The 27938-nt window shown below is 54.6% G+C and overlaps 1 protein-coding gene across 1 annotated transcript; it reads right to left on the reverse strand.

The window, feature by feature from the left end:
• Positions 1-10404: 10404 nt before the first annotated feature.
• LOC309415111 (one cut domain family member 2-like) lies at positions 10405-27753 on the reverse strand (the record flags this gene model as incomplete). The annotated part of the gene is made up of 2 exons (XM_082012557.1): positions 26628-27753; positions 10405-10691 (listed from the first exon to the last, which is right to left on the reverse strand). The coding sequence occupies exons 1-2, from the start codon at positions 27703-27705 to the stop codon at positions 10405-10407; spliced, it is 1365 nt and encodes a 454-aa protein (XP_081868683.1). The 5' UTR covers positions 27706-27753.
• Positions 27754-27938: the final 185 nt, after the last annotated feature.

Consider the following 27938-nt stretch of genomic DNA (forward strand, 5'->3'; position numbering starts at 1 on the left):
TGGAAAAAAGCTGGAACCGTTCATCGCACAAGGAAGCAAAGGCGTTGTTTTCCTCCTTTATTAAACTTTGGCAAATAATATGTGTGTGTGGGTTTTACATCAATAGCTATAAATAAAAATTTGAAAGCAATGTAATACTTGTCATTGAGATAAAGGACATCTATTGGCACAAATCATTGAGTAAAAACCCTTTAATGATAAAATAACGTTCACTCTTTAGCTACTTTATTTGTCTGAAAAACTCAGCTTACACTCAGTTCAACATATCACCTTCCACAAAGTTAAAAAATGACATAAAATGACGTAATAAAATATACCTTAAATTTCATAATACAAGTACCTTGGCAAATTTTAGCAAGCTGGACCACCTACTGTTGGCCACAGTAGCGAACATCATTGCCATTGTCTCACATACCCCTTGTTGCCTTTGGACTGAAAAATGCAGGTGAGCTCAGCGTGTAGGTATTACAACTGCGTGTCGTCCGAGTAGCGTCTGGGATCTGCTAGCATGAGTTGAGTCTGCCGAAACAAATATCCAGTCTGCTTATTGCGGAAGAACATATAAAGCTTTCTGGAAGATTAAAGGCTATTACAATCATTAACTGTCTTACAAAAAAACCTATTTAAAATTGTTGTATCCGTTACTGTCCTTGGCAGATAAATAAGAAAAAAACCTCCAAAACAGACTATATTACAAAGCTTTCGTTATCGCGATCTACCGTATAAGGCCAAATAAAAATATGTTTCTTTGCACTAATGAGAGCACATCTCTAATACACCCTTAATGACAGACAACATAACCGCTCTACCAACGTTACTTCAGATGCCTCGTTAGAAGACCGCGACCTTCGCGCTCCTGCTCCCCGAGTGGCACTCTTCCGCGCGGGGTCCAGCGTACGTAGTAGTTGGTTTGGCTTTATGTCCAGCACGCTCAGCGAGTCTGGGCTGCACGAGGAGCCGGCGGCTGGGCGCGGGCACAACAGACGATCAACTCGCCAGCCCGCTCGCGGTGCTGCGGAGCCGCGGCTCTCGAGAGCGGAACCCGTTTGTGACACGGGGGGAATCAAAGGGCGTGGAAAACATTTCCATCAAGGCGACCCCAGAGCAGAGGGCGGCGAGCGGCGGGGCCGCCAGAGCCGGCGCTCGTGCTCCCTCGCGGGAGGAGCGCGGCAGCGGCGGCACCGGCCGGGCTGCCCGGGCAGGGGCGACGCGAGGGGTCTGGCTGCGCCGCCCGGGCCGGCGCCCCGCGACGGGCTGGTCCGTCACGACAGGCGACGTGGCTGGGAGAGCGCCGCCGACCCCGGCCTCGTCTGCGTCCCGCCGAGCGCCCGCCTCGCCGCAACTCGCGGGACGGTCGGCCCGGGCAGGAGGCACGGGTGAGGCGAGGGACGCACCCGGCGCGGCCGGAGACAGCCAGCGCGGCCGGCCGGCCGGGCCGCGCCCGAGGGTCCGCCATAAAGCCAAAGGAACTCCTGTTCCTGGGAAAAAACGCACAGTTGGCTCCGTTTGAGCAAGACGTGTCTTCTCACGTGACCGGCTTGCGAATCGAATCGGCTGGGAAAAAGCTGCCAGCTGGCCGAACTTTTCCTCAAACAACGATTTAATTTAACTGGAATTAAATTTGAGCCTGTGTTTAAAACACAGACAGACCAAAACCGATCCAAATATCGGTTCTCATCAGTGTTAACTGCAGGAGGCAAAACTGTGCATGTTTTCACAGCTTAAATGGATACACAACTGCACCACGACTGCTAACAGATAACAGGCTCCATGCATAAATAAATACCGTCGAACCAAAAGACCTATTTTCAAATCCAAAAAAAGAAGTTGCCATTAAGAACCACGATGCATCACACTGCTAAGGTTTTGCCTCATGCATAAAAATGGTAGCGCTGATTGGCAGTTGCTAATTATAATACTACACCGTCACACAGAACAATTAGCTGTTCAGACCAAGTAGCACGAATGTAGAAAATAATCTTTTTTTCTTTTTTTTTTTCAACAGAGCAGATTAACACAGATTGTTTCTTCAGCAAAATATGAAACTGTAAACTTTGGGCTCATTCTGCAACTTTTCCCCGATCCATAATGAACAAAAAACCCCCAACGGGAAGAAAGACTGACGTACATTTTTAAGCGCACCTTTTCCGTCTATTACAAAAGCACAACCTAAAACGTATAAAGCTTTTTCTTTTTTAAATCACAGTTACCAAAAAGAAACAGTGAATAATTTATTACATACGCTATAATAACATTACTCTAAACAACTATTCTCTATGAGGTATATCTGAGAAAATTCGGTAAGGGATTGCACGGTCTGCGTTGCCAACATGCCCAGTTTTATATTAAAGCTTTGGAACCACGAAGAAATCGAGGAGGAGGAGGAGGAGAGGAGGAGGAGAAGGAGAAAGAGGTGGAAGAGGAAGAGGAGAAGGAGGAGGAGACGGAGGAGGAAAAATAAGGAGCAGGAGCAGGGGAAGGAGAAGGAGGAAAAATAAGGAGAAGAAGGAGGAGGAGAAGGAAGAGGAGAAGGAGGAGGAAGAGGAGGAGGAGGAGGAGGAAAAAAAGGAAGAGAAGGAGGAAAAGGAGGAGGAGGAGGAGGAGAGGAGAGGGAGAAGGAGGAGGGGGAGGAGGAGGAGAAGAGCCTTTGGTATTGTTAGGAGTCTTGTTCTTTGCAGGGCTGCATCGCAAAGCACCACAGTACAAAAAGCCCACCGGGTACGATTCGGCGGCCCAGTTGAAGCTGAGGTATTCACAGGAAGAATTAAAAAAAAGCACAGAGAGGTCTAGACTGGCAAAATCGTTGCTTTGGTTCAAGCAAGGCACTCGTCCCGTGGTAACGTCACACTTTGCAAGTGAAGCATGAGTCTGGTAGGAAACGCGACTGCTGCAGAGGACCCTGCCAGCTCTGGGGCTTTCTGCGCCCGGGCTGCCGCCCGCCCGTGCTGCGCAGGGCGCGGCGGGGGGTTCGCCTCGCACGAGGCGCAGATCGTCTCCTCCGCGCCCGGAAGGCATCCTGAGAATTATTATAGCTTTTTACTGAAGGAATACATATATATATCTCGCTATAAAAAGCACACGTGTCAAGTCCCTATATTTTCCGATACAGACTTAAAGCCAAAAAGGAATACAAAATAAAAGGCAACACTTAATTAAAGCGGAACTTTTGTGTTGAGCTGTTGGTAATCTGTCTGTGTGAATCCAAAGGCCTTGCTCCAGCCGATTTCCCGGGGAAAGGCTCGAGCCCCTGCAGCAGACGGCGGCGCCGGCTCGCGGCCCCCGTCCCCCCCTGGGATGTGGCTCTGCACCGGCGCGGGGTCTCACCGGCGCAGGAGATGCTGCGCCGGGCTGAGCGTCGCCTGCCTTAATTGTCATTAAACCGAGGTGTTGGTGCCCGTGCGGGTCGGGTCCGGAGGTTTATAAACCAGCTTGTAAGCTCAGCCAAAAGTGCATACCTGCAATCTGAGGGGTTTTTCTCTTTTAAATTTACCTACCAGCCTGTGCTCACCTTCTGGTCGCTCTCACTGCGCAACGGGCTCTGCTACGGGCTGCTAGAGAAAAGCTGAACTTGTGTCTGGGCGGGCCGTGCGAGGCGGCGGGGGTGCCGAGCGCTGGGAAGAGCAAGCGGTGCCCGGGGCTGGCTTCGGCGCATCAGGGCGTTTGGTTCGGCCGTGCAGACAGGGCAAAACAGGCTAAAAGCAGCAAATGCCGACGGGCACCGCTAACCCCCCGGAGACAACCAACCAGCTCTTCAGTAATCGCTTAGGAACGTGACACTAACGGAGCTTAACGGACCTTGTTTCATCGCCGACTCCAGAAAAAGAATTAATTGATTTTAATTAATTAATTGATTTTCATATGAAAACTGTGACTGTGAACAACAACAAAGTGTCAGCAGGGGAGAGCAGGCTCTGTACCCGCTGTGCCCACCGGCTTCACCGGCAACGCCGCGTGCGCGCGCGGGCCGGGCACAGCTGGGCTTTGTCCCAGCAAGGGGCTCGCTGCCTGGTGTCTAGATGGCCAAAATTAAGAAGAGCCCCCCTCCCCTCAGACTGGCGGTCAGCAGCGGGCGTTGCCTGAAAAGAGCAACTGCTGATTTCTGCCGCTGATGCAGATCACAGAATCATGGAGTTGTTAAGGTTGGAAAAGACCTTTGAGATCATCAAGTCCAACCATCAACCCAACACCCCCATGCCCGCTAAACCACGTCCTGGAGTGCCACATCTACACATTTTTTGAACACCTCCAGTGATGGCGACTCCACCACCTCCCTGGGCAGCCTGTGCCAATGCTTGACCACTCTCTCCATAAAGAAATTTTCCCTAATCTCCAGTCTAAACCTCCCCTGGCACAACTTGAGGCCATTTCCTCTCGTCCTATCGCTGGTTACTTGGGAGAAGAGACCAACCCCCACCTCACCACGACCCCCTTTCAGGTAGCTGTAGAGAGCGATGAGGGCTCCCCTCAGCCTCCTCTTCTCCAGACTGAACACCCCCAGTTCCCTCAGCCGCTCCTCATCAGACTTGTGCTCCAGACCCCTCCCCAGCTCCGTTGCCCTTCTCTGGACACGCTCCAGCACCTCAACGTCCTTCTTGTAGCGAGGGGCCCAATGCACACCCATAGATACTTGGGCAGGACTTCTGCTGTGGGAGCATGCAGGGCCCTTTCCCCAGGGAATCGGCTGACGGGCAAAGCCTGGATTCATCCCCAGGTCAACACAACTGCTCCACCCACCGGAATCTGGCGTGGGGAAGGACGTGAAGTGGTTTCACGTCTCCAAACATTTTTGGCTGGCAGGAAGGCATAAGGGAAACACAGAAAATGTCGTCACCAGAACTGGCAGCTTCCACAAGAAGTATTTCTTTGGGTATCTGGGTATTTGCAGCTGTACGTTACTGTGTGTAGGAGAGAACAGTTGAAACTATAAAAGAGCACAAGCAAAATGCAGACCGCACAGAGAAAGAAATCTTTGGTATCTTTGGTATCATCAACACGATTAAAATTACAAATGGAAAAAGTCAGTGAGGTAGCCTCTTTGGTTCTCACTAGAAATAGAAAGGTTTTTTCTTTTTTTTTCATTTTTTCCTTTTTTTTTCTTTTTTTCTTTTTTTTTTAACACATACAGAAGTTCATTCTTGGAAGCAGCTAGTTTAAGGGTTTCTCTCTTTTTGCTTGGCATGTATTATTTTTCCCCCAGCTTAAGTTTTACGAAGCCACAAAGTTCAGGCAAAGTATCCCAGTGTCTTTTTTTTCCTGTTGATTTTGAATGCACAGTTTTAGGTTGAATAATCATTGCTTGTCCTCAAAAATTCACTCTGTTGTTCTTACAGAAAATCAGCTGTAGTGCTTTAAATCTAAATCTAAATAAAAAATAAAAACTATACAAGGGCATCCTCAGATGATGATGAATAAGTTAAATAAATAAGTTATATTATGAAGGCTTTATGTGCCACAATAAAGGTACGTCGCACTTTCTAATCAGATGGGAAGAGATTAACTTAAATAATTTAAACTTTGATATTTAAACAATTAAAATTAATTAAAAGAAGAAATTAAAACTAAACTCCTGTTTTATGTAAGTCGTTATTTTTCCCCTGTCTGTAACAGAACCTGGCTGCTCTATGAAGCAATACTAACTTTTAAAGTGTATTTACTAACATAGGCTTTGCATCTCTGATGCGCTAAAACAGTAAAATGGATAAATAAGCAAAATTAATCCCAAATTAATTAATAAATGATTGAATTAAATACTTACAAATAACTAACATTGGAGCCTGATCCCGCAGTCTGTGTTCAGGAAAAACTGCCACTGAATTTTAAAGCTAAAATGAAACTCAACGGGATTTAGGCTGAACAGAGATCTCAGGACCTACTCTAAGACTAAATTAAATAAATTACATTATCGATAGGTAACATATTGGGTTAAAACCCACAAGTGTCTGGAAAAAAATAAAACCATTTTAAGCTTTGCCTTTTTAAAAAATTTAAACAATAAAAATTCCCCTTAATAAATATAAAGGAGGCCAAGTATAAAGTTTCCCCATGTCTTAAAAATACTTAGGTATCGTGACAAGCAAGAAAAACATTGGGTTTTGTCCGAAGCTAGCACACTCTTTGCAATACCATGTCGTTACCGTGTCTTGCTTTGGAAGAGGAGATCCCTATTCCCTTAGGCGGGTTTGAGTGTAGTTTGCTGGTTTAGTCCTTCTCAGGTCTTTGGATTCAGCTTTAGGTAAGAGAGATCCAGAATAAAGCTATTCAACCGAAGTCATCACGCACATTCTTTGTTCCTTCACGGATGATTAAGCAATATCCAAGGTTTCTTGAAAGTTGAATTCATCTTGGATGTGCCCATGGTAGTAACTCCAAGTACACAGCACAGAAGATGCTGGGATACTATCTGTACACACTAGTCTTTCGTATCAGAATAAATAAAAGGAAAAAGTTACGTTACACGGCTCTATAGATTCATAAATATATGGTATATAAACATAACATATCTATTTGAGTTTTTTTTTTAGTATGGGCAGAATATAGCATATATTCTGCTCACACGTGTACAAATATATCTACCCACAGTATATGCTACCGACACTCCTCTTCTGAGATAGCTGCTACATAAAAGCCTACAAGAGTTGACAGCAAAATGGAAGACGTAACATAGGGCCATGAAAGATGCAGGGATAAAAAATGCAGCAGTATTTTCAGGTGTTCAGATGAAAATTATTTTTGTCAAATATGAAGAAAACGTGGGTGTTGATATATTTGCAATCCCCAGCACGGAGAAGCCTCACGCGTTTTGCTAAACAAGCGATGCAGCGCGGGCAGTAACAGCAGGCTCGGTACTACTCACTGTAATGGCAGCGTTCCTGGTGTGAGATTGCGGGTCGACATTTGAAAGATCGAGGCAAGAACTTTAGCCATAATATTGCATAACAAGAACGTCCACAATTTGGAGAACATTAATGATTTCACTGAATATACGTATTTTTATAATTCAGCAGTTGATCTGGACTTACTTCGTTACGGCTATTGGGATGAACCCTGAGCAGAAATAAAAAGCCCAGGTCTTTGCTCACAGACTTTGCGAGAAGCTCAGGGCAGGCTCCGCGCTGCCTCTAAGGACGGTGGTACGCGGGAGGCAAAACCGCCGGTCTGTGGATGTCCCTAATGAGAAATGTCCCAGGAGCCCACCTCTGCGGCGGACACCAGCTGCCAAGCGCACGTCTTAGAGGATGCCTGGGCTGTTCCTTGTCCAGACGATAACTCCTCTGCCTTGCGACTGCGGGGAGGGACGGCGGGGCAAGGAACGACAGCTGGGGTTTTCACTGGTGGCGTGTCATCTCGTGCCGTGGTTACAGGAGCACTATGGAACGGAGCATGAGAAAAGCGATCGAAACCCAGCATCGCCCCACACCGCTGCAGATGGCGGGAGGACACTTTCAGAACGAGACATTCCCCATGAGGGCAATGCCACGTTCAAAATGCACATGGAGCGGCTGGTTTGAGTGGACCCTCTTGGATGGGAATGAAGGTGAAACTTCAGCATGACCAAACCACCTCAGCTGGGCCCTGCCCTACAGCGAGCTGACTCAGGACTTCTCACTCAAATACCTGGAGGCGTTGGTACGCATCAGCCCAGACCTGAACCGTTTTTGGCAGCTTTATTCCATGTCTGACTACGAGGCTTCTTTGGATCATTTTCAAATCACGCACGATCTGTCTGGAAATCTATGTCAAAGGCTGTTTTGATTCCCAGAGCTGGTATGTGCTGTCAGTTTAGCTGTGAGGATCTGAACTGACTTTTCAGAAACTTTTCCTGTCCTGAACAGACAAGGTTTTTTGATTTTCTTTCTTTTTTTTTTTTACGTGTAAGCATTGGAAAATGACTACAGCAGTTTTGAAAGCCCTCATTTAAAGGTAGAGATGGAGCAAAATGGTACCACGGCACTTCAGCTCTGAAGATGAATTTAGACTTAGGCCTGCGTGTCATGATTTGGATCATCATGACTTTGATCAACCAACATAACATGTCTAACACGTCAAAATGAACTACTGAACTGCCACGTGAACTGCTGAAACCTCAGTTTCGGTTCAGATCGGGGTCTGATCTCAGTGAGCCAGGCTGTGATGGTGCTTAGCACTTCAAATGACATAAATTGGTACATATATATTGCAAGTTTTATCCCTGGAGAAGAGAAGGAAAGGTGTAGTTACTCAACCGATTTCAAATACAGAAGGATGGCTGTTCAAAGCTCTAGACATACAGGAGACCAACTCTACCTGACAAAACAAGTCATACCCAAGCGACAAGTTTTTCCTACGTGGCTCTGGAGAGAGGAGACATACCAGCGTAGTATCCCAACATCTTGCACTTGGAGTCCATGCAGCTCTCGGAGAGATTCCGTGTGGGGCAGAAACAGGAAAAACATAAATAAGCCCACCTTTTTGGTTGCGCAAAGAAACAGAAGTGGTTACCTGTACAGAGATCAATGGTGCTATATGCATTAGTCGTGCAAGAGGAGATAATGACGTGAAACACAAGTAGTGAGAATCCTCATCTTTGGTATTGTAGCTGTTGAGGTTTTGGTTGCTCTGTCCCTTGTTCTTTTGAAAAAACTGCATAGGCACAAATTAAAGACAATCTTCAACTTTAAGATGACCGAGTTGTCAAATGAAGCAGCAATCATACTGGCTTTGCTTTGTTCTTGTTCTTGTCAACCCTTTCTTTGAGATCTGCTTCCTAAAACGTCCAAGATGTCTGTCAAAACACAGTGTGTTACTCGTTTGCTTCCTGACGTCCTTCCTTGGTTTTTTATTTTTATTTTATTTTTAAATGGAACAGTTTGTTGCAGAGAAGTAGGTGCAGAAAATGTTTCTTTGGTTTCGATTAAGTAGTACATAAAAAAAGTCTCAAGTGTCTCTAACGAACCACGACCGCACTTGGCTTGCTGCCGCGGACTCGGCCGGCGCGCCAGGAGGGGCCGTTCACTGGTAAACGCGCACATCGAGCGGCCGCGGCCGTTTCGGTGGCGTGGGTCGGGGCTGCGAGGCGCGGCCGGGGCCGCGGCGCCGGTGCGGCTGCGAGCACGGCGGCTGCGGCCGGGGCTCTGCTCGCATCGGCTGCCAGCGCTGCCTGCCTGCTCCGCTGCACGGCAGCCGCCGGAGGTGGAGAGAGGGCTTGGAGTTTGTGAGGCTTCCCCATCGCCGAACAACCACCTGCACCAGCGATGACGAAGAGAAAATGGCAAGTTATAAACATCTTTGGCTTGCAGAAATCCTGTCTCTTTGGTGTGCTGTGTTCCCGCCAGCTTGGGCGACTGGTGGAGAAAAGGAACTTAGGGATGCAATAGCTCTAGATGGCGTATTGAAGTCATATGCGGCACATCTAAAATGGTCAGTGGCATCCGAAGGGCTTGTTTCTGGTTTTTTCCTGCTTGAAAGTATCATAAAATACCGAACAGAAATGAACAAAAATACACTGAACTCTAAATACGTTTCAGTAACAAGGACGTTGTTGAGGAGAAACTAGATTCCTGGTAGCTAAAACGGACGTATTAACGACCTAAAAAAATCTAGATCTTTCAAAACGTTGTGTTTGCTCCACGTACTGTAGCAGTTAAATTGACCTCCTGAGTGTGCATCTGCATTAGGTACAAACACAGAACTTGTGACAAACTGCAAACTGTGCTTGAGGCTCGTGCGGTCGCAGAGGTGTTCCCTGCCGACCTTGGAAGTTAGACTGCATCTCGCAACAAGTGCTGCAGTGAGTCCAGGATTGTACCTACTTCTATAGCTACTGGCTTTGTGCTTGATACTTCGAGCTCAAGTGAACTGAATTTTTCTGATCCAAGATCAAGCTGATTAAATTAAACAAACTAAAAAAACCCAAACAAAACCTTAAATTTGATCTTATTTTTTTCCCTAAAACACTTAACAAAACCATGCCTGAGTTTTAAAAACAGGTTCTCGGATTCTTTAGTGTCTACGTGTCAGACTTTGTGCTCCGTTCTCACGTGGCCGGGCCACGGCGGTGAGCTTTGGTGCAGGGCGGTGTGGCCAGCACCGGCGCCCCGCCGGCAAATGCTGGGCACGGGCAGGCAGCCCAGGCTCGCAGCGGCACCCCCGCCGGCCCGGGCTCTTTGGGGCTCAGGAGAAACTTGCCTCACGAACGACTCCCCTGCGTTTCAGACCTGCTTCGCCTGTCCTGAGCGTAGTATTGTATAGAAAGAGGTTAATTTTTAACTCGCGCCTGCTAAGACTGACTAAAAGCCGTAGGAAGTGTCCTCTGTTACAGCTGGGCTGGGGTTCGTTTCCGGGAGGATTGTGCTTTAAGTCACCAGTGAAGGGCCCCGTTGCGAAGCCGCCCTCTCTGCCGTGCCGCGCCGCGCCGCCCGCTCCCCATCACGCTTTGGTACAGGTGCTGGGGGCCGAGGAGGAGCCCCCGGAGCTCAGGTCGTCCTGCCACTTCTCCAGGCTGCGCCGCCGGGCGTTCATGAAGAAGTTGCTGACGGTGGTGAGCTCCAGGCCCAGCTGCTGGGAGATGGTGATCTGCATTTCTTTGGAGGGGCGCTTGTTCTCCTTGAAGATGGCGAAAAGCGTTCTGCGCTGGAGGTCCGTGAAAACCAGGCGAGATTTCTTCTGGGAGTTGTTCCGCTCTTTGTTCGGCTCTTGCTCTTTGCGTTTGCAGGCTGGGGAAGGGGTGGGCAGAGACAGAGAGAAAGCAATCAGCAGGACGCGCGTGGCTGCCCGCGGACCCGGCCGGCCGCGCCGGGCGCGCAGACCGGCACGCGGCGGGCGCGAGCTGCCACCCTCCTGCGGGACCCGCAGAGCCAGCGGCGCGCAGCCGCCGGCCGGGCCGGCACCGCGCCGGCACGTGGGCCCGAGGGCTCGCGGAAGAATCCCAGGGGGGCTACGCTGGTGTTTCTGCTCGCATCCCGAAGACCTTTGCCTTTTTGGAAATGGCACGTTAGGCATTCGGGCACTGAATCTCTAGGCATCTGGAGCGCTCCCCCCACAGCCACTCCCAGGCGGGACGCTACAATTCGCTTCGCATTTCTGGACCGTGCACAACTTTGAGGTTTTCCACACTTTTAATAAGCCACCATCTGAGAAATGCATTGCTCTTCTGTTACAGCAGCATTAGGATTAAAAATTCAGCTTATCTGATGTCAGCCTAGGAAAGAGAATGCAGAGCACATCCCTTTTTTCCCCCGCAATAGCTGAGACAAAGATTAATTCTTTGCAGAAACTCCTCGTGTGCCGTAGCATCTAACAACTCCAGGTGACTGTTTTTTAACAGAACTGTGCAAGCCACTGTTCCCTAATGTAAACTGCACCCCGGGGTAATGCACAGGACAGAGGAAATACAACTGGGAATTGCCGTTTCATGCGTGTGGAATAAATCTATCCATATTTTGGGACAGACTTGTCCCATATTCCAAACGCATACTTAAAACAATTTCTGTGGGCACAATGGTGAAGGCAGCTTTGGTAGTGCAGGGGAAGAAACGCTGAGCAAGCAGAAGCTGCCCGCTCCCCGCACTCCCTACACGATTCGCAACACAAGACCAGCCTCCGTCGGGGGCCGCGGTGCGTTTCTGGGCCCCAGCGGAAATCGGCAGCACGCTGGGCTGCCAGCGCCAGCACCCAGCTCCCGCCCGGCACCGCCGGGGCCGGCGCCCACCCGTCCTTCTGCACCCGCTTCCCCCAGTTGCTCCGCTCACAGCACCGGCCCCAGCGGCTCCTCTCCCGGCAGACACCCACAGACCAGAGAGGTGCTGGCGACGCGCCGCGGACGCGCGGGGACAGGTAGAACCCCGCGGCGGGGCAGCGCGCGCGGCCGCGCTCTGCTCCCGGCTTTGCCCTGTCTGGCCCGGGGCAGGCGGCTCCTCTCCCCACAGTCGTCTTCTCCAGCCCCAGGGAGGCCTGGCCCTGCCTCCCCGGCGGCCGGGCCTCGCGTCGGTGTGGCAGCTTTGTTACCGCAAGCAGCCCGAAGCGAGCCCCGGTCGAAGCTGCCGTGGCAGCACGTTCGACAGCGCGAACTGCCGCCATCCAGCTGAACCTCCTGTCTGCTTGTTTTCTCCAGACGAGACCTCTGTGGCCACTTTTTAACCATTTACACGTTTATTTGCGGTTCCCACCCGCTGCTGCAATAGCCGCCGCCTGAAAAAGCTGCCAAAGCTTCAGACAATGTTGTGAGAGAAATTCACAACTTCAGCTGGAGCCGTTTGTTTACAGCCTCAGGCCGCCGAGGGCGTCGCGGATGCCACAGCCCTCCCTGCCGCCGCACTTCCTGGGCTCTCCCACCGAACACAGTGCCGAAAAGCCGTGAAGAAAACAGGCAGACGTCAAACTGCAACTTTCTGAGACGACACGGCAGCAGCGCCTGCTCTTAGGCCGCGTCCCTCGTCAGCAACCCGCTCTCCACGCAGCCCCCGGCCGCCGGGACGGCCGGGCGGCCCCACGCCCCCGCGCCATCCCGCAGCTGCCACCCGGCGCACGTGGGCTAAGGGCGACCGAGGCTTCCCCCGGCTGCCGGCGGCTGCCTGCTGGGGGGCTCGGGCCCCAGGCACCTCACCCCCCGGCACAGCCACGGGCTGCAGCGCGGCCGCGCTTGCCCGCAGCTCCATCCTCTTCACCACCGCTTCACAGCCCAGCCTTATACTGCGTTTTCCACAGGCAAACTGGGAAGCGTCGCTGAAGCCCGCCGTGGCATTCAGTGGCACGACGCGCTCCCCCCGCGTGTCGCTCTTCACAGCCTGGTCCAGAAACGAGGCGACGCTTCCCAGCGGTGTCACCTCTGCGCGTGTGGCTTTGCTGAAACACACCGGCTGGATTTTTCCCCCCGTTTGCCAGCAGCGGTTACCAGACCTGTCCGTGGAGGCGACGCCGCTTGGGCTCCACAGCGGCGGGTCAGGCACGGGCTCACCCTGGTCCTTCTCCTGCTCCTCTCCCAGGGTTTTCGCCCCAGCCTGGCTCCCGGCAGCGTCACCACCCCTGGGCACCGTTCCCTTCCCCCGCCACCCCACGCAGAGACCGCCGGGGCTCAGCCGCGGCAGCAGCCCAGACATGGCGCGGCGCGGCACGGCGCGGCAGTGTGAGGGCGAGCCCCCAGGCACGCTGAGCTGGCTGCAAACGGGGCCCCGTATACGTGAGTGTACCTGCATTTGGGCTTACAGCATGTGTTTTGAAGCTCCTCACGTCGACGCCTCCATCGTGGGGGGGACAAAATAGTCTAAAATACCCGGGAGTGCAAATCTCTTTTAAAACAGGCAAATGTCTTTCCTCTGAGATTCAGTCTCTGGTCCTTACTGCCTTAAAGCCTGACCTGCGCTCTCCCGGGCTGGAGGTCCAGCATGGCCAGCCTCCCCGCTCCCCAGCTCGCTCCAGCCGGGGCGGCTGGCTGGGACGGGCCGCAAGGCACCGGGCGGCTGCGCGGCCCTCGGGTGAGCCGGCGGCGCTCCGCGGGGCCAGCGCGTCCCCCTTCCCGGGCCGCCGCCCAAGGCCGAGGGCGAAGCCAGCCAGCAACGCCCGTCAGAGCTCAGGTCAGGCAGGGCAGCAGCGCCGGGCCATCGCTGCGCCAAGCGACGCTAATGGAGTCTGAAAAAAAATCAGTATTAATAGCTGGTCTGTATTTATTAGCACAGAGAGAACATCAAGTGCTGAAACCAATACCGCTGCCGTAGCATACCCAGATTTAAAAATAGCCTGATAAGGCTGTCTACACAGGGCAGTAAGATAAAAAAAATCCATATGTTGACATGGTTAGGTAATGTGCTGGGACAAAATAAGTAGAGTAAATTGATAAGCGGACGGGTTTTTAAGCAGCCCTATTAAATAATTCTGCAGGTCTAGAATGTGAAATGAGAACCTGGCCCAAAAAGTAAAACCCAGGCTGTGGAAATGGCTGTAATTAACCCGAAGTCAGGACCGTACCCGACTACCTGTGCCTGAGGATGGCACCACAGGGAGCCTGGCTCAGCCGGGTGCGCGAAAGACTACGCCGATCAGCGCATTTTTGTGCACGGGACAGTATTTCACAGGGTTTCTGCAGGGAACAGGAATACTTTGTTGGAGAGGCTGATCCTGACCCCCTCTCCCCACGGGAGCGGAGCGGCAGCAAGGACGCTCCTGCGTGGGCACGATGGAGGCGTCGGCGTGAGTCTAACACATTCCACAGATAATGTTTTACTGCCTGTCTGAGATGAAAAGCAGATTTTAGGCTGGCTTTGTGCATTCGACACTTTACTTCGCCTTTTGTCTGGAATCCACGCGGCGGTATCGCCAGCACTGGGGATGTGACGAGCGCCTGCATCTTTGCTGCAGTTTCTAATAGGTTCTGGGACACTGGGAAGAGTCTAGTGTTTCCTAACATCACTAATTTATGTCCAGAGATACTCTGCGTTTTACAGTTATTGGTATCTTATAATAAATAATGCAAAGGTACGTGCTTTTCAATGCATTCAGTAAATACTTTCCTTGAACTGTTAAGTTTGCTCTTGAAAAGGCACCAGAAGGGCAAATGTTGTTCCTTGACATGCATTTATCAAAAGAGAAGAATGGAGTGAGCACTCTAATAAAATAAAGTTGTTATTATCCAGGAAACCTGCCTACAGAAAGACAAACGTTTTAATAGTAGAGGGAAGGGAAGGGGCCATCTTGATTCTAAGAACAATTTGATTTCTCAACTGCAGTTAATATTCAGTGGAAGAAAATTGGCAAGAATTGAAAGCTGTAACTGTGAAAAAAAACCCTTCCTTTTTTTTCTAGGCTGGACTAAAGAGGCTTTACATAGAAACAATACAGCAAGAGCTCAGAAATAGACTCAGTACTGCCTCACTTAATGTTGGCTGAAGCGGAGCCCCACCGACTTAAAGGGCATTAAGAGCGGTGCGGAGACCCGACGCGGCGCTGTGGGGCTGCGTCCCTCGAGGGGGACAGCCTGCCTTCAGCGAGCGTAGTTTCGTCCTGCAGCTAAAACTATGGGAATGTTTTAAAAATGCTGCTTTAAAACAGAATTAGGTGTCACTTGGAAACGGGAAACAAAACAAAATACAGAAAGGCCCTCAGCACACGAGAGGCGGAGGCGAGGCAGGCGAGGGGCACCGGGGTGACGGGAACGAGCCCCGGCGTCGCTGCAGTCCTCAGTGCTAACGAGGTTCCTCTCCGCTATGATACCAACTGTTCAGATGTTCACCTTTAAATATGCAAGACACTCCATTGATTTTTTATTAGCGTGTTTGCAAGCCTGAGGTTAAGCATGTGCTGGAATATTTTGCTAGATCCCAGAGGCGGCGAGAGCAGTCGGGCCGGCAGCCATCCCTCCCGCTTCGGAGACAGGGCCGCTCTCAGAAGGCTTCAGCCAAGCCCCCCTTCCTGTGCGAGCGCTTGGCCGGTGGGGAACGCGCCAGCCAGGCACCGGGCCCCCTTCGTCGGCCGAGGAAGCAAAACCCAGCATCGGCCCCGGCTGCCCCAGCAGCTCTGGCTCCGGGAACTGGGGAACTCCCCACCGTGCCCGGCTCGTCCGCCTCTGCCTCCGCAGAGCCGTGCGAAGGGGCTGCCGCCCGAGCCCCTGCGCCCGTGAGCCAGCTCCCCCGACCGGGCAGGCTGCCGCTCGCTTCACCTAACGCCAGCCAGGGAGGAGCGGGGCACCCCGCGCCCCGGCTTCCCACGCAGCCCGGGCGCAAGCGTCGGACGCAGCCGGGCTGCGTCCCCTCCTGCGGGCAGGCACCTCCGCTCACGTCCGCCACAGACTCCATCGCGTCTTGGGACACGCCTCTCCTTCTCAAAGAAAATTTGCTCTAAACTGCCCACATGTAATAGCTTTCAATACATTTCCCATGAAAAAAAGAATCGCGTCACGCCGGTTTGGGAGCATCACAACCCTACGGTAACCAGGAGCTGCCGTGACTGGTGTGTGCTGCATCAGTTCCAGCATCTGCAACCCCATCTGCTTGAAAGGGACCTGCAGGGAAGTGGTGATTTTTTTTTTTCTAACTTTATTTCTGCAAGTCCATCTGAGTTTTGGTTTCCTTGTGAACTTCTCACACTTCTAATTATAAGCTAAATTTTTTTTGTCATTGAGTATCATTAAATTGAATATTTCTACTAATAGTTCATTTGTCTTATTTTCTGCAAGAGTAACTCTTATTTTCCATTTTCTTCTTCAGAAGAGAGGAACCTAGCCAGCCCATGCATTACAAATAGCGATAAAGCCTGAAAAATATCTAGAAGCATTTCAGCCGATACGTGTCGTCTTTAAAACTTCCATTTGTAAAGACTGACGCACTGGGAAATTTCCTCTACCATTAAAGACGAATGCACGGCAACCACCAGCCAACGGCAGTGGGTTCACTACCGCCACCGCGGGGGTCTCCCCTCCGCCCTTCTGTGATGCGCGCGCCCAGGGGCCGCGGTGGTCCGCAGAGCAGCCCCGCCCGCCCCCGCCCGCCGGGGGCCGAGCGCCGTCCTGCCAGGCTGGGCACCCCACCGTGCTCCAGCCCTGCCCCGGCGCACTGGGGAGAGCTGCCGCAGCCGCGGGGTGCCTGCGGGCGGGAGCCGCCGTCCGGGGCACGTCCTCCGCGGAGCTGGTGAAAGCGCGACGGAACGGGTCAGATACGACGATAGGGCATTTTCTCATGACAGTTTTTTTAACCGAAAGATATCCACCGGGCCCCATCGCTAGTGGCTGAAACGATGGCTCGGAGCAATCGATCTGCAGCGCGCCACGCTGGCCTTACGAAACGCAGGAGCAGCGCTGCCCATCCCTGCAGGCAGCAATAGCTCCCGTCAGCTGTTCATGCATGCACAGAAAGACCAGCCCTTTTTATAGAAACTGCTTTCGCCACATGTAGGCCAAAATTGATTGATACGGAGCTCACCGCTCTGCCTGGCAGCGCTGCGCTAATATTCAGCCAAATCCCACCCTCCAACCCTCAGGCACGGGGCACGGCTGCTCCTGCCTCCCTCCTCCTCCCTCGGCTGCTCTGCTTCCCCCGGCACCGGTGCTCCGGCGGGGCGGTGGGGACAGGAGCGTCACCAGCCTCCGGAGGAGGAGAGGCAGGACGAGGAGGCGTGCGGCGGCTGGAGCGGAGCCTGAGCAGTCCTCGGTGAAGAGGAGCTGCTTGCAGAGCCGGGTGGTCTGGATGCTTTGTGCGCGTATTTCAGAAAGTAGGGTCTGCGGAGCTCGGGCGGGTGCGTGTTCACGTGAACGCCGCGGATGCCAGTACACCCAGAGAAAGCCCGTGTCCCACGCCTGAGAGAGGGTAGGGACCGTGCCGCTGGCAGAGGACGGGGCTCGTCCGCAGCAGCACTGCCTGGAGCTACGCTTGGGGCAAGCACGCCAACACAGAAATAACGATTGGCCAAGCAAAGGGAAAAATGTTGATGTGAATCTTCCACCGCTGGCTAAGGCCGTCACGGCCAGCGCTGCGGGGAGGCCGGGATGTGATGCCCCAGAGCTGCGGGGAGCTAAGGGGCCCTGGGCGGTGATGCTTATGGGCAGAGGGGCTCTGCCAACCAACCTTTGAGACCACAAGCTGCAGAGACAGGCACAGAGGGAGCTGTGGAGACTGCAGACCCATCACGTTTCTCTTCCAAGAGCCTGACACCAGTTTCCTTTGGACACTGGAAACATTAATCAAATGGCTCCCGTGATTTTCTGTCCTGTGGAGCACGAGCACACTGCAAGCACGGCTTCCCAAACAAACAAAACCCCAGCGTAAACCTGATGTCAGTCCCTCTCCCCTCTCAGGTATCTCTACTTTTAAACCAGCCGGGTTTTAACCAGAAACCCTGGAAGGACTACGTAGCAGTCTGAAATTTCTCAGGGCCATACTTCATGGTCTACTTTTGCTGAGAAAAGCCTCCCTTTGTCTTCATCTCCTCTAAATTCTGTTCCCTGCAGTTTCTCAAGTTAACTAACAACCTCAGATAATCACCAGTTTTATGACGTTTTTACTCTAAAGGCAAAAGTGACTTTGGACCTATGAAACAAACAGGAGATGTTAAGAAGGAGCCAAGTAAAGAACAATATTCCCTTAATCCAGCAGTAAGTCATTTCTCTCTATCGTCCGTAAAGATAAGCCGTGAATATTGATCTCCCGTATGTGGTTTCATGCGGGTGTAGTACAAAGTCAACTAAACCCAGTTATCTCTCTGATGGAACTAAAAAATGTTCCTCAATTCGATTTCGGAGAGAACTCAATGTGAAGGAAATTTAATTATGCTAGTAATACTGAACACAATGAAATGACCATCAAAACGCTTTGCAAAGGTTTAAAATGTTTTTCTTTCGCTATGATTCGCTTAAAGCAACCTCTTGTATGTCTGTGTTACTACAATCTCTTAAAAACTAGGCCTCAAAAATCAATTTGATTACCTCTCTGAATTAAGTATGCACAAATGAAAGCAATTGAGATCAATACAAATTAGGTTAAGTACTCCACTGTGTACAAAATCATTATGTAACAAGAAACAATTTGAATGAAGATGCAAATAATCACGCTGTCGGGGTGCGCGGCCAGCGCGCCTTCACCTGCTCACCTCCCTCTGCCGCGAACCCTCCGGCCTTCGCAGCCCCTCCGGGCGCGCTCTGAAGGCATTTCACACGCAGAATATGCCCACCGGGAGATGCGTAGCACGAAGCGCCAACTGCGTTCTTCCAGAGAAGATCCGCCGTTATTGGAGAAGTTCTCTTTGCTCGCCCAAACCGACCCTCCCTCGCAAGATGCTCCCTACACCGCGATTCCCGTTTGGGGGTACAGGGATTCTGACAACGCTCCGAGCAAGCGGCGCGCAACCTCGCTGTTTCCTGCCAGCAATGGGTCGTCTCGGTACTCAACCCGAATTCTTCTCTCTTAATTCTGTCACGGAGGGAACGTCCTCCTCTCTTTAGGTCTTGCATCCTTCAGCTTTTTGAGAAGAAAACATGAACGGGTTTGGGGACTTGGTTCTTTTCTGTTTCCGTCTGGCATCTGGCAGGCTGCTTGCGTCAAGTCTCCTGTAAATCTGCTGGGTGGCTGAAATCGGGCTGTAGATCCTGCGGGGCGGGGGCTGCTTCCTCCCGTGCAGTGCTGCAACACCCATCTCCGTGCGGGGTCTCTGACAAGGGCCTCTCAGTGCTGTGGCAATACGCTTCCATCATTAATACAGAACGATGAATAATAGATGGGATAGGGCCAATTTATCGCACTCCGGGGTGAGAACGAGTGGAGGCTTGGTGAGCGTGCGGTGCAGTTTCACCGTGCTCCTTGTCACCGAGCGGCTGCAAGCTCCAGCCGTGCGCGGAGGCAGCTTCTGCGAGGCAGCCCCCCAGCTTCTCCTCGTGGCCGAGGCAGGGAGCGTCCCCTGACGCTCCGTGTCCAGCCCTCTTTACAGGCGACCTTTTCTGCAAGCTGCAAAAGGGACAGACCCGATTTCGGACGGATTTCTGTTTCAGAGTCGATCGTGAGCACGTAAGGGCTCCTTTGCAATACCTGGGGATGCGGAAGCTCTCCCTCCCGCCGGCACCGTCATCCGGCTGGTGCCAGCTCCCGCCGTGGCCTGGCTGCAGGGCAGGCGCTTGGGTGACCTTCCTTCTCCCCGCGACTCCTGTGCAACCGCCCCCAGGTACCTGTCAGACCTCTGGCCCTGGGTGCAGTGACACCCCTGGGGTACCCCGCAGGGTACCGTGACGTTGTGTGGAGAGGAGCGGCGGGGCTGCAGGGACAGACAGACAGACGCCTCGCACGACTGCATCGCCTTCGTCGAGGTGCCAAAATAGACATGTGCTGGTTGGAGTCCCAGCTGCTTTCAGGAGCGCGAGCTGACAGCAGCTGTAGAAGCAGCGGCATTTACGTGCCGTCACCCGACTGTGACGAGCAGCCAGCCCGCCCGCAGCGCGGACGTACCGCTCCCGGCACCACCGGCTCGTGCGGCGGCCAGGCTGCTCAGGTGCTCGATCCGGTCACAGCTCCTTCCAGCTGCGCTCTGCGAGTCCTTCACTTCTAGTGCCTGGGAGATTTATATTTCCTCTTGTTCTGGAGATTCTCCCTTTTGAATCCCAAAATAGTGTTCAGCTGAATTATAACACTTTTCTGTAACGAGGATTTATATTTCCTTTGTGAGAGCACAGAGCTGAAACCAGACCTTCCCCGCACCGAGCGCTCTGCCTGTTGTAGCAGCGTCTGCAAGCGATGCGCCAGCACATCCCCTCAAGTACCAGAATCCAGCTGCGACCTTCTCCCCGTGGAGAAAGGGAAGCGCTTCAGGCATCTTTTCCAAGAAAGGACTGGGAATGCAAAGTTGAGGTAGGTAAGCAAGCACTGAACAGAAGCCTGAAACCTTAGAGTGGACTGGAATTTGAACTATCTTGCCTTCTTGTTTTCTGCCGATTACATCCAGCAGCCTTCCCGTAGCTGTGTCGCTGTGACACCCTCCCCTGCGGCAGTTCCCTCCTTACACCTGCAAGTCAGAGCTGCGAGCCGAGCCCCACGGGCCCTGCTGCAAGGGAAAGTACGGACCTGCTGAGTTCTCACCGTGTGCCTCCAGAACCAGCTTGTTTTCAGAAACTCTGACTCCTGGGAGAAAGCAGGAAATTATTATTTCCTTTTAATGGCTGCTACTGATAGGGCGCAATGATGAAGACGAGGAGAGGACAGGAGCAAAGGTGTGTTGCTCTCCTGGCTCTCCGAGCCCTCCTTGCACTTCAGACAACGGCTGCTGAATACCGAATGCCGAGCAGGCCTGGGGGGAGTGATGTTCCTCGCCATGAAGTCAGGTTCCCGTTCCCTTCTTCCCAGGGAAGCTTACTTCACAGCAAGCTTCGGGAGGAGAGGCAAGTGTCCTTCCTCCCGGTGCACCCACCAGGCAGCGTGCGGAGGCGAGGAAGGGAGCGAGCGAGCTCCAGGTAGAGGGTTCGTGGGTCTCCCACCCTCGCAGCGAATGTGCTACCACACAGCTGGTGGATGGGAGACGGGGTGGCTCTTCGGCAGGCTACGTGGGCGATAGCAGTTGCATCAAGTAGCGCTCCTATCACCCCAGTGGTACGAGCTAGCTGCCACCGAGAGTGGCTCCGGCGTCGGGGCTGCGCAGCCATGCCCCACAGGACACCTCTTCTGCGGTGCACGGTCAGGGCTGGAGGTGAGAGGAGAGCCAAGATGCTGCACCCTGGCAGGATCCAGGCATGATGGAGAAGAAATTCGGCACTAAAGATGCTAGAAGGACAGGGAAAAGCTTTGGGAGGTTTTGGGATCCGTGTGAGCCTCTTCACATCAGGAGCCCGTGGTCAGGGCTGAGACGGTGCCCCGGTGCCCCAGACCTTACCGACAATAGCCGAAGGAAAGATGCTTGTCCTTGTGCCGAGGGAAGCAGCAGTGTCCTCGCCCGATACGGCAAGGAGTGGGCACGGTAAGCACAGAGGAAAAGGCAAATGGAGAAGAAGGTGTGCGGGAAGCTCTCCGAGGAAGACTTCCTCATGTTCTTCCTTTATCTTCTTCAGCTATGCGCTGCTTGCCAAAGCTTAATGCCTCGGCACAGGCCCCCGTTCTTAAATGCCCATTATGACAAGATGAGATCTGCTGGAAAATCACCACTACTCATAAATATGTTCCCTGCTTACTTAGAGATATTTTGGTCTCAGAGACAATTTGCGTTTTGGGAAACTGCCAGCCTCTATCGCTTGTCTAATAATTCCTTTGTGCAGCATTTACCAGTGGTTTGAGTCCCCTTTTTTCACAATGGAGTAGTTTGATTTTATAGCTCAAAAACCCCCAAACAACCCCAAAACACTCCAATTTCTTTTTTGATTGCATTTCTATCCGCCATCAGTGCGTTGTCTGGTTGATCTTATCACTGAACCCATTTAGGATTAGTCTATTTTGTATGATTTCTGCATACAAAAGTCCTCTATAAATCAGAGAGCCTTTTATGCAAAAGTCTGCAAGATTAATAGAGCTGGATGCAAAATCTTTTACCTTGGAAAAAGAGATGTATTATTCTGTCCCATTGGACATAATGCTTTCTCTGCATATTCATCTCCAAAGTATGGTGGGGCTTTTTCTAGAGAAGACAGGAGACAAGATAGGAGTCTTAAATACAAACAGATGGCTATCAGAAGAAAGGGAGTAATTTTTTTTGCTGTGTCTAGCGGGGATAAGATGAGAAGCAAAGGATTTAAGGAGACAAAAAGGGAGATTAAGGCTAGTCATTAAGGATTTTTTTGTACCTGTAAGCCCTGGAAGAGATTGCCTAGGTAGCCTGAGAAAGCCCCATCACTGGAGATTCTTGAAGAATGGGGCAGACTGTCAGGACAAGTGATGTCTCAAGTCCTTTTCAGCTCTGCTTTCCCTGTTAGATTAATTCTCCGCACACCTGCAGGGTCCTATTTCCACTCCGAAGGCAGCCACAGGGGAGCTCCTCTGATGCGAGGAGTCTGCTACTTTTTAGTGCTTGGAGGCTCAGAATAGACGTGTTGGGTTACTGGCAAGAAGTTTGTCATCTCTGACTAATGTCTAATTGGAAGGGATGAAAAAGCCACTTGCAGCTGGTGGACGGCAGGAACATCTAGGACAAAATTTTGTGAATGATATGAGGGAGGAGTGCTAAGGATGAGCAACCAGGGCCACAGTGCAGAAAAAAAGCACAAAGTTTGAGTCAAAACACCCCCATAAAGACTGAGGGAAGAAATAGCATCAGTTACTGGAAAATAATCCTTTGGGCCCAAAAATGTTCTCTCCTTTACATGTTCCTCACCACAGATAAATTCTGGCAGTTTTCAGATGCGGAGGAATGTTTGAGTTTGGGATGTTTCAGTTCAAATGGTGGCGGCCAAGAGATACTAGGAAAAAATGAGAAACTGGAAAAAATCTAATAAGGAAATAGCGAAGAGCAGATTGGAAAAGCTCAGAATGAGTAACACATGTTGATTGACTAATTGTTTCTTAAAAAAAGTAGGGGGAAAAAAGGGATAGAAATGCATTTAATGACAAATGTGGTCAGATTTATAGAATCATAGAATAGTTTGGGTCAGAAGGGACCTTTCAAGGCCATCTAGTCCAACTCCCCTGCAGTGAGCAGGGACATCTGCAACTAGATCAGGTTGCTCAGAGCCCCATCCAACCTCACCTGGGGTGTTTCCAGGGATGGGACATCGACCACCTCTCTGGACAACCTGGGTCAGGGGTTCACCACTCTCATTGGGAAAAACTTCTTCCTTAGATCTAGTCTGAATCTGCCCTCTGTTAATTTAAAACCATCACCCCTTGTCCTATCGCTACAGCCCCTGCTAAAAAGTCTGTCCCCATCTCTCTCCTCAGCCCCTCTCAGCCCTGGCAGCTGCAGGAAGGTCTCCCCGGAGCCTTCTCTGCTCCAGGCTGAGCCCCTCCAGCTCTCCCAGCCTGTCCTCCCAGCAGAGCTGTTCCAGCCCTCGGAGCATTGCTGGGGCCTCCTCAGGACCCTCTCCAACAGGTCCACATCTTTACTAACCAGTCAAAAAACTCATAAAAACTGTTTGCTTAACAAAACGGTGTTTGAATTTCTGCGGGTCAGAGTGATGCGGCACAAAAAGACGGGGGGGGGGATATTGGCTCAGGAAGTTGAGGAACGGCCTTTACCGCCGCGCTGCGCCGCCGGGACTGCGGGGGAGGCCATCGGCCCGCGGGGTGCCGGGATCTGGGCCGCTGGGCACCCCGCCGGGCCGGCCTGTGCCCCCTGCCCCTCCCGGCACGCGGCCCTGCGGGAGCGGGGCCGGCCGGTACCGCCCCCCGCCGCTGTCCGTGGTGCTGCCGCCGCCGCTCCCGCCCCGCGCCCGCGTGGGTCGGTAGGCACGCCCGCGGGCGCCGCTCCCCGCGTGGGCCGCCGCTCGGAGCCCTTTCCTGGGCGCACAGACGGTCTCTGCGTGGCGAGAGCCCCTCTACACCCACGGCGGGCAGAGGTCACGGGGCGGGGGGAGGGGGGCGCAGAGCAGAGGCCCGGCACGGCCGGGGCTTTCACGCGGGGACCCGTGATGGAACCTGGGGCACAGCTCCCGCGAAACCGCGTCCTCCGAGGCCGTGGGTGGACACGTCCTCGGCTGCCCCGCGCGGGGATGCCCCAGGGGGCTGAGCGGCGGGGTTCGCGGAGAGAGACCCGCGGGGGGAGAGGAGAAATCCGCGGGGAGAGCAGAGACCCCCGGGGAAAGGAGAGACCCCCGGGGAAAGGGGGCGAAGGGGGGAACCCTCGGGGAGAGAAGAGACTCCCGGGGAGAGGGGGGGACCCGGCAGCTGCCGCCGCCGCCGCCGCAGCCACCAGAGGGGCCCCGGTGCGGAGCCAGCGCGCCCCTTCCGCGCAAGCGGAACGCTGATGGCGCTTCGGTGGGGAAACGGTTCATCGTCTGCAACGTGATTCAGCAACGGGAAGGGCAAAGCGGCGGCGTTCTGCCGCCCGGCCCCGCTCGGCGGCTCGGGGGCGTCACGCGAGGGTGCGCGGCCGCCTCGCCCTGCCCCGGGGCTCCAGCACACCCACCACCCACTCGGAAACACGCTCTCCGCACCCGAGGGTCTCCCCACACGGCCTCGCAGGACCCACTCGAGCCCGGCGGCTTGCAGGGGAACTCGGCGTGGAGTTATTTGAACTCCCGTGCTTACCTGGCGAGGACGTGGGGATCGTGCCCCGCGGTTCGGCGCCGGGCGGGCAGCGCTCAAGGCTCCCCCCAGGCCCCCGAACTCACCACACAGGGAACCCCGCGGGGTGGTGCCGGGACCCCAGCCCGGCTCGGGGGCGAGCCCCCGGCGCGGTGCCGGTCGCGGCAGGCCCAGAAGCCGGGGAGCAGCACAAGCGTCTGTCCGAAGCTCAGACACCGTTTTGCCGTTTTGCCCTCGGATCTCCAAAACACGCACCGAACTGCCTGCTCCCCTGCGGACACGCCGCGAGCTGCCCACACCTCTCTGCCCGAGCTGCCGGCTCTGCCCGCAGCCAGCCCTCCCTGCCCGCGCTGCTCCGAGCTGTGCCGCACCGCCTCAGCACCGCCCGAGGCTTTTAAGGACTCCCCGGAAGAGATAATAAAAACAGGAATAATGAGAAATTAGAACAGAACAGGACAGAAGAGAACAGAATATTATTATGTATCTCGTAGAGAATAACAGAACAGAAGCAGAGAGGAGAAGAGAATATTATTATATATCTTCTATAATAAGAAGAAATAATAAGTGGATCCCACTGTCACAGCTCCCACGGGGAGAGGGGGATTCCCCTCAAAGGACAGCAGATTTTTGCCCCGTTTGGGAACACTTACAGGAGCACGGGGCAAATTGCCTGGTTTTCAGAAATCTGAAATACTTGCAGCTCATTCCCCTTGCTCAGAGGGATTTAAGGGGAAGAAGGAAGCACCGAGGCAATGAGGCTGCATATTCACACGTGGTAATAATAATAATAATAATAAAAAAATCGATTTCCCAAAGGGGACGGTAATTTGCAAAGGTCTTTCCTGCTCCAGCTCCCACCTCCACGGAGAACCCATGCCCACTTGAGCTACCAAGCTCTCTCTAAACTTTACTCCTGGATGCAAAGGCATTCAGGGGTAATTGGGAAAGTGGAGATCCAAAATTATGTATTCATAACTCTGTGTGGACGGCAGAAATTCAGAATTTGTGTCTACGGCCGGCCGGCACGTAGATGCGAATTCTGATTTTCTACCCTAGAGGTATGGCTCCGCGGGGAACCCTCCACCCGGGACCGGTGCTGGGAAGGAAAAGCAGGTGCAGCATTACTGGAAACGAGCCGGCTCAGGTTCCAGATCAATGAAAACTGGGTCCACGCGTTTTACGCCCCTGTTGCCAGCATTAATGCTCTTTTAATCTTCTAAACATTATCTGCATCGATTTCCCTCCAGATAGGCGACATCGCCGCGTGCTCCGGCAAAAAAAACCCACCACCACAAACACAAAACCCCACGCAAAACAAAACATGCAGCACGACCTGCAAAGCCTCCTTCACCTTGAGAAACCCCCAGCATCCTCCGAGGGGCTTTTCTTTTTTTTTGGAGGGTCCCAGCTCAGGGCGGAGACAGCCCCCCCCCCCCCCGCGGCGGGCACCGGAGTGTTCTCCGCGACGTGGGGATGTCACGCACCCCCCCCCGCACCCCCAGCGCGGTGCGGGGCGCCGCTGCCCGCGCCCGCAGAACAATGGGGGCTGCGGCGCCCCGCGGGCGCGCCAGGGGGCGCCCGCACGCCCTGCGCGGGACAATGCGGCCGGGCCGCGGGGCTGCGCGGGGCTGCGCGCGGCTGCGCGCGTCCCCCAGCCGCTCCGCCCGGCCCCGCCCGCCCCGGGGACGCGGTTCCCCCCGCCCGCCAGCGCTCGGTCTCTCCCGGTGCGCCCGGGAGCACTGGGAGCGGCGCGGGGGGACGCTCGCTGAGAGCGCGGAGCGGCGCCGAGCGGGGCGCGCAGGGCGCCCTCCAGCACCCGGCCGCTCGCCGCGGAGAGAGCCCCTCCGCCGAGCCCCGGCGGCGGCGGGCCGGGCGGCGCAGGTGCCGGCGGGGAACAGGCCGACCCCGCACCGCCGGCCCCGCGCCCGGCCGCCGGGAGCGGGCGAGGCGGGCGGCGGAGCGGGGAGGCGGCCGAGCCGGGCCGGTGCCGGCGGGGAGCGCCCCGCGGAGCCGGCCCGCACCTACCTGCCAGCCGCAGGGCCGACATCCTCTGGAACTCCGGCTCCTGCAGCCACTTCCACATCCTGCGGAAGGTCTCCCGGCCGGACTTGAGTTTACTCCAGGGCTTGGGGTTCCGCAGCAAGTCCGAGAGGGTCCCCTGCGAGCGGCACAGCACCCGCTGGGCGAAGATGGCCTGCGGGATGCTGTAGCGCTTCAGCTCGGCCGTGATCCTTTGTGCCACCTCCTTGGTGTTGATCTCCTCCAGCTGCCCCGCGCCGCTCACCTGCGAGCCGGCGGAGGCGGAGGGCGGCCGCTCCCGGCCGGCGGGCAGCGCGGCGCCGTGGGGCGGCGGGTGGCCCGGGTGCGCGGCGTGGTGCATGCCGTTCAGGTGGGGCATCATGGCGGGGGGCGTCCCCAGCCCCCGGGAGAGGTGCTGCTCCCCCCGCGCCAGCATGGCCGCGTGGGCGTCGAAATTGGGGCTGAGCATCTTCTCGTGGCCGGGCGGCCCGTAGCCGTGGAGGCCCTGCTGGGCGTTGTGGAGGGGGCCCAGCCCGTTGCCCAGCGGCGAGAGGCTCTGCCCCATGCCCGGCATCTCCTTGTAGGGCCCGTAGAGGTTGTTGACGGCGGGCAGCCCGCGCTCGTCCCGCATGAGGGCGAAGCTGCCGCTGACGTTGCCCGAGAGGCGCTGGTGGTGGTGGTGGTGGTGGGCGTGCGGGTGGGCGTGCGGGTGGTGGAACTTGTCGGAGACGGTGGAGATGGGCGGCAGGGGCTGGAGTGGCGTCAGGGTGGTGTAGGTGCTGCTCATGCCCATGCCGGGCGGCGAGGACTCGCAGGGCATGCTCATGGCGTGGTGCAGCGGGATGGAGAGCTCGGGGCGGTACTCGGCGGCGCCGTCCAGCAGCGAGGCCATGCTGGACACCATGGCCGGCCGGGCGGCGGCGGGGGTCAGCTCCTGGTGCGGCGGCGGCGGCGGCGGGGGCACCCGGAGCGGCCCGGCGCTGCGGCCGCCGTGGTGGGGGCTGGGGCTGCCCATCAGCTCCGGCTCATGGCCGGCCGCCCCGTGCAGGCTGCCCAGCGGCTCCATCGCCATCTCGGGGTTCATGGCGCAGGCACCCGGCTCCCTGGCGAGGCATCGACGGCCGCCGCGGCCGCTCCTCAGGCGCTCATGGGGTCGGCGGCCGCGCCGGGGCAGCGCGCCGCGGCCCAGGGCCGCCCGCTCCGCCGGCCCCGCGGGCTGCGGGCAGCGGGCAGCGGCGGCTCAGCCGGGCCCCCGCCGGCCCCGCGCCATCTCCTCGCCTCGCCGCCGCCGCCGCCGTCTGCGGGCGGCGGGAGCTG

Source organism: Phaethon aethereus (genome assembly GCF_964289735.1).
Source record: "Phaethon aethereus genome assembly, chromosome: W".
Taxonomy (NCBI): Eukaryota; Metazoa; Chordata; class Aves; order Phaethontiformes; family Phaethontidae; genus Phaethon; species Phaethon aethereus.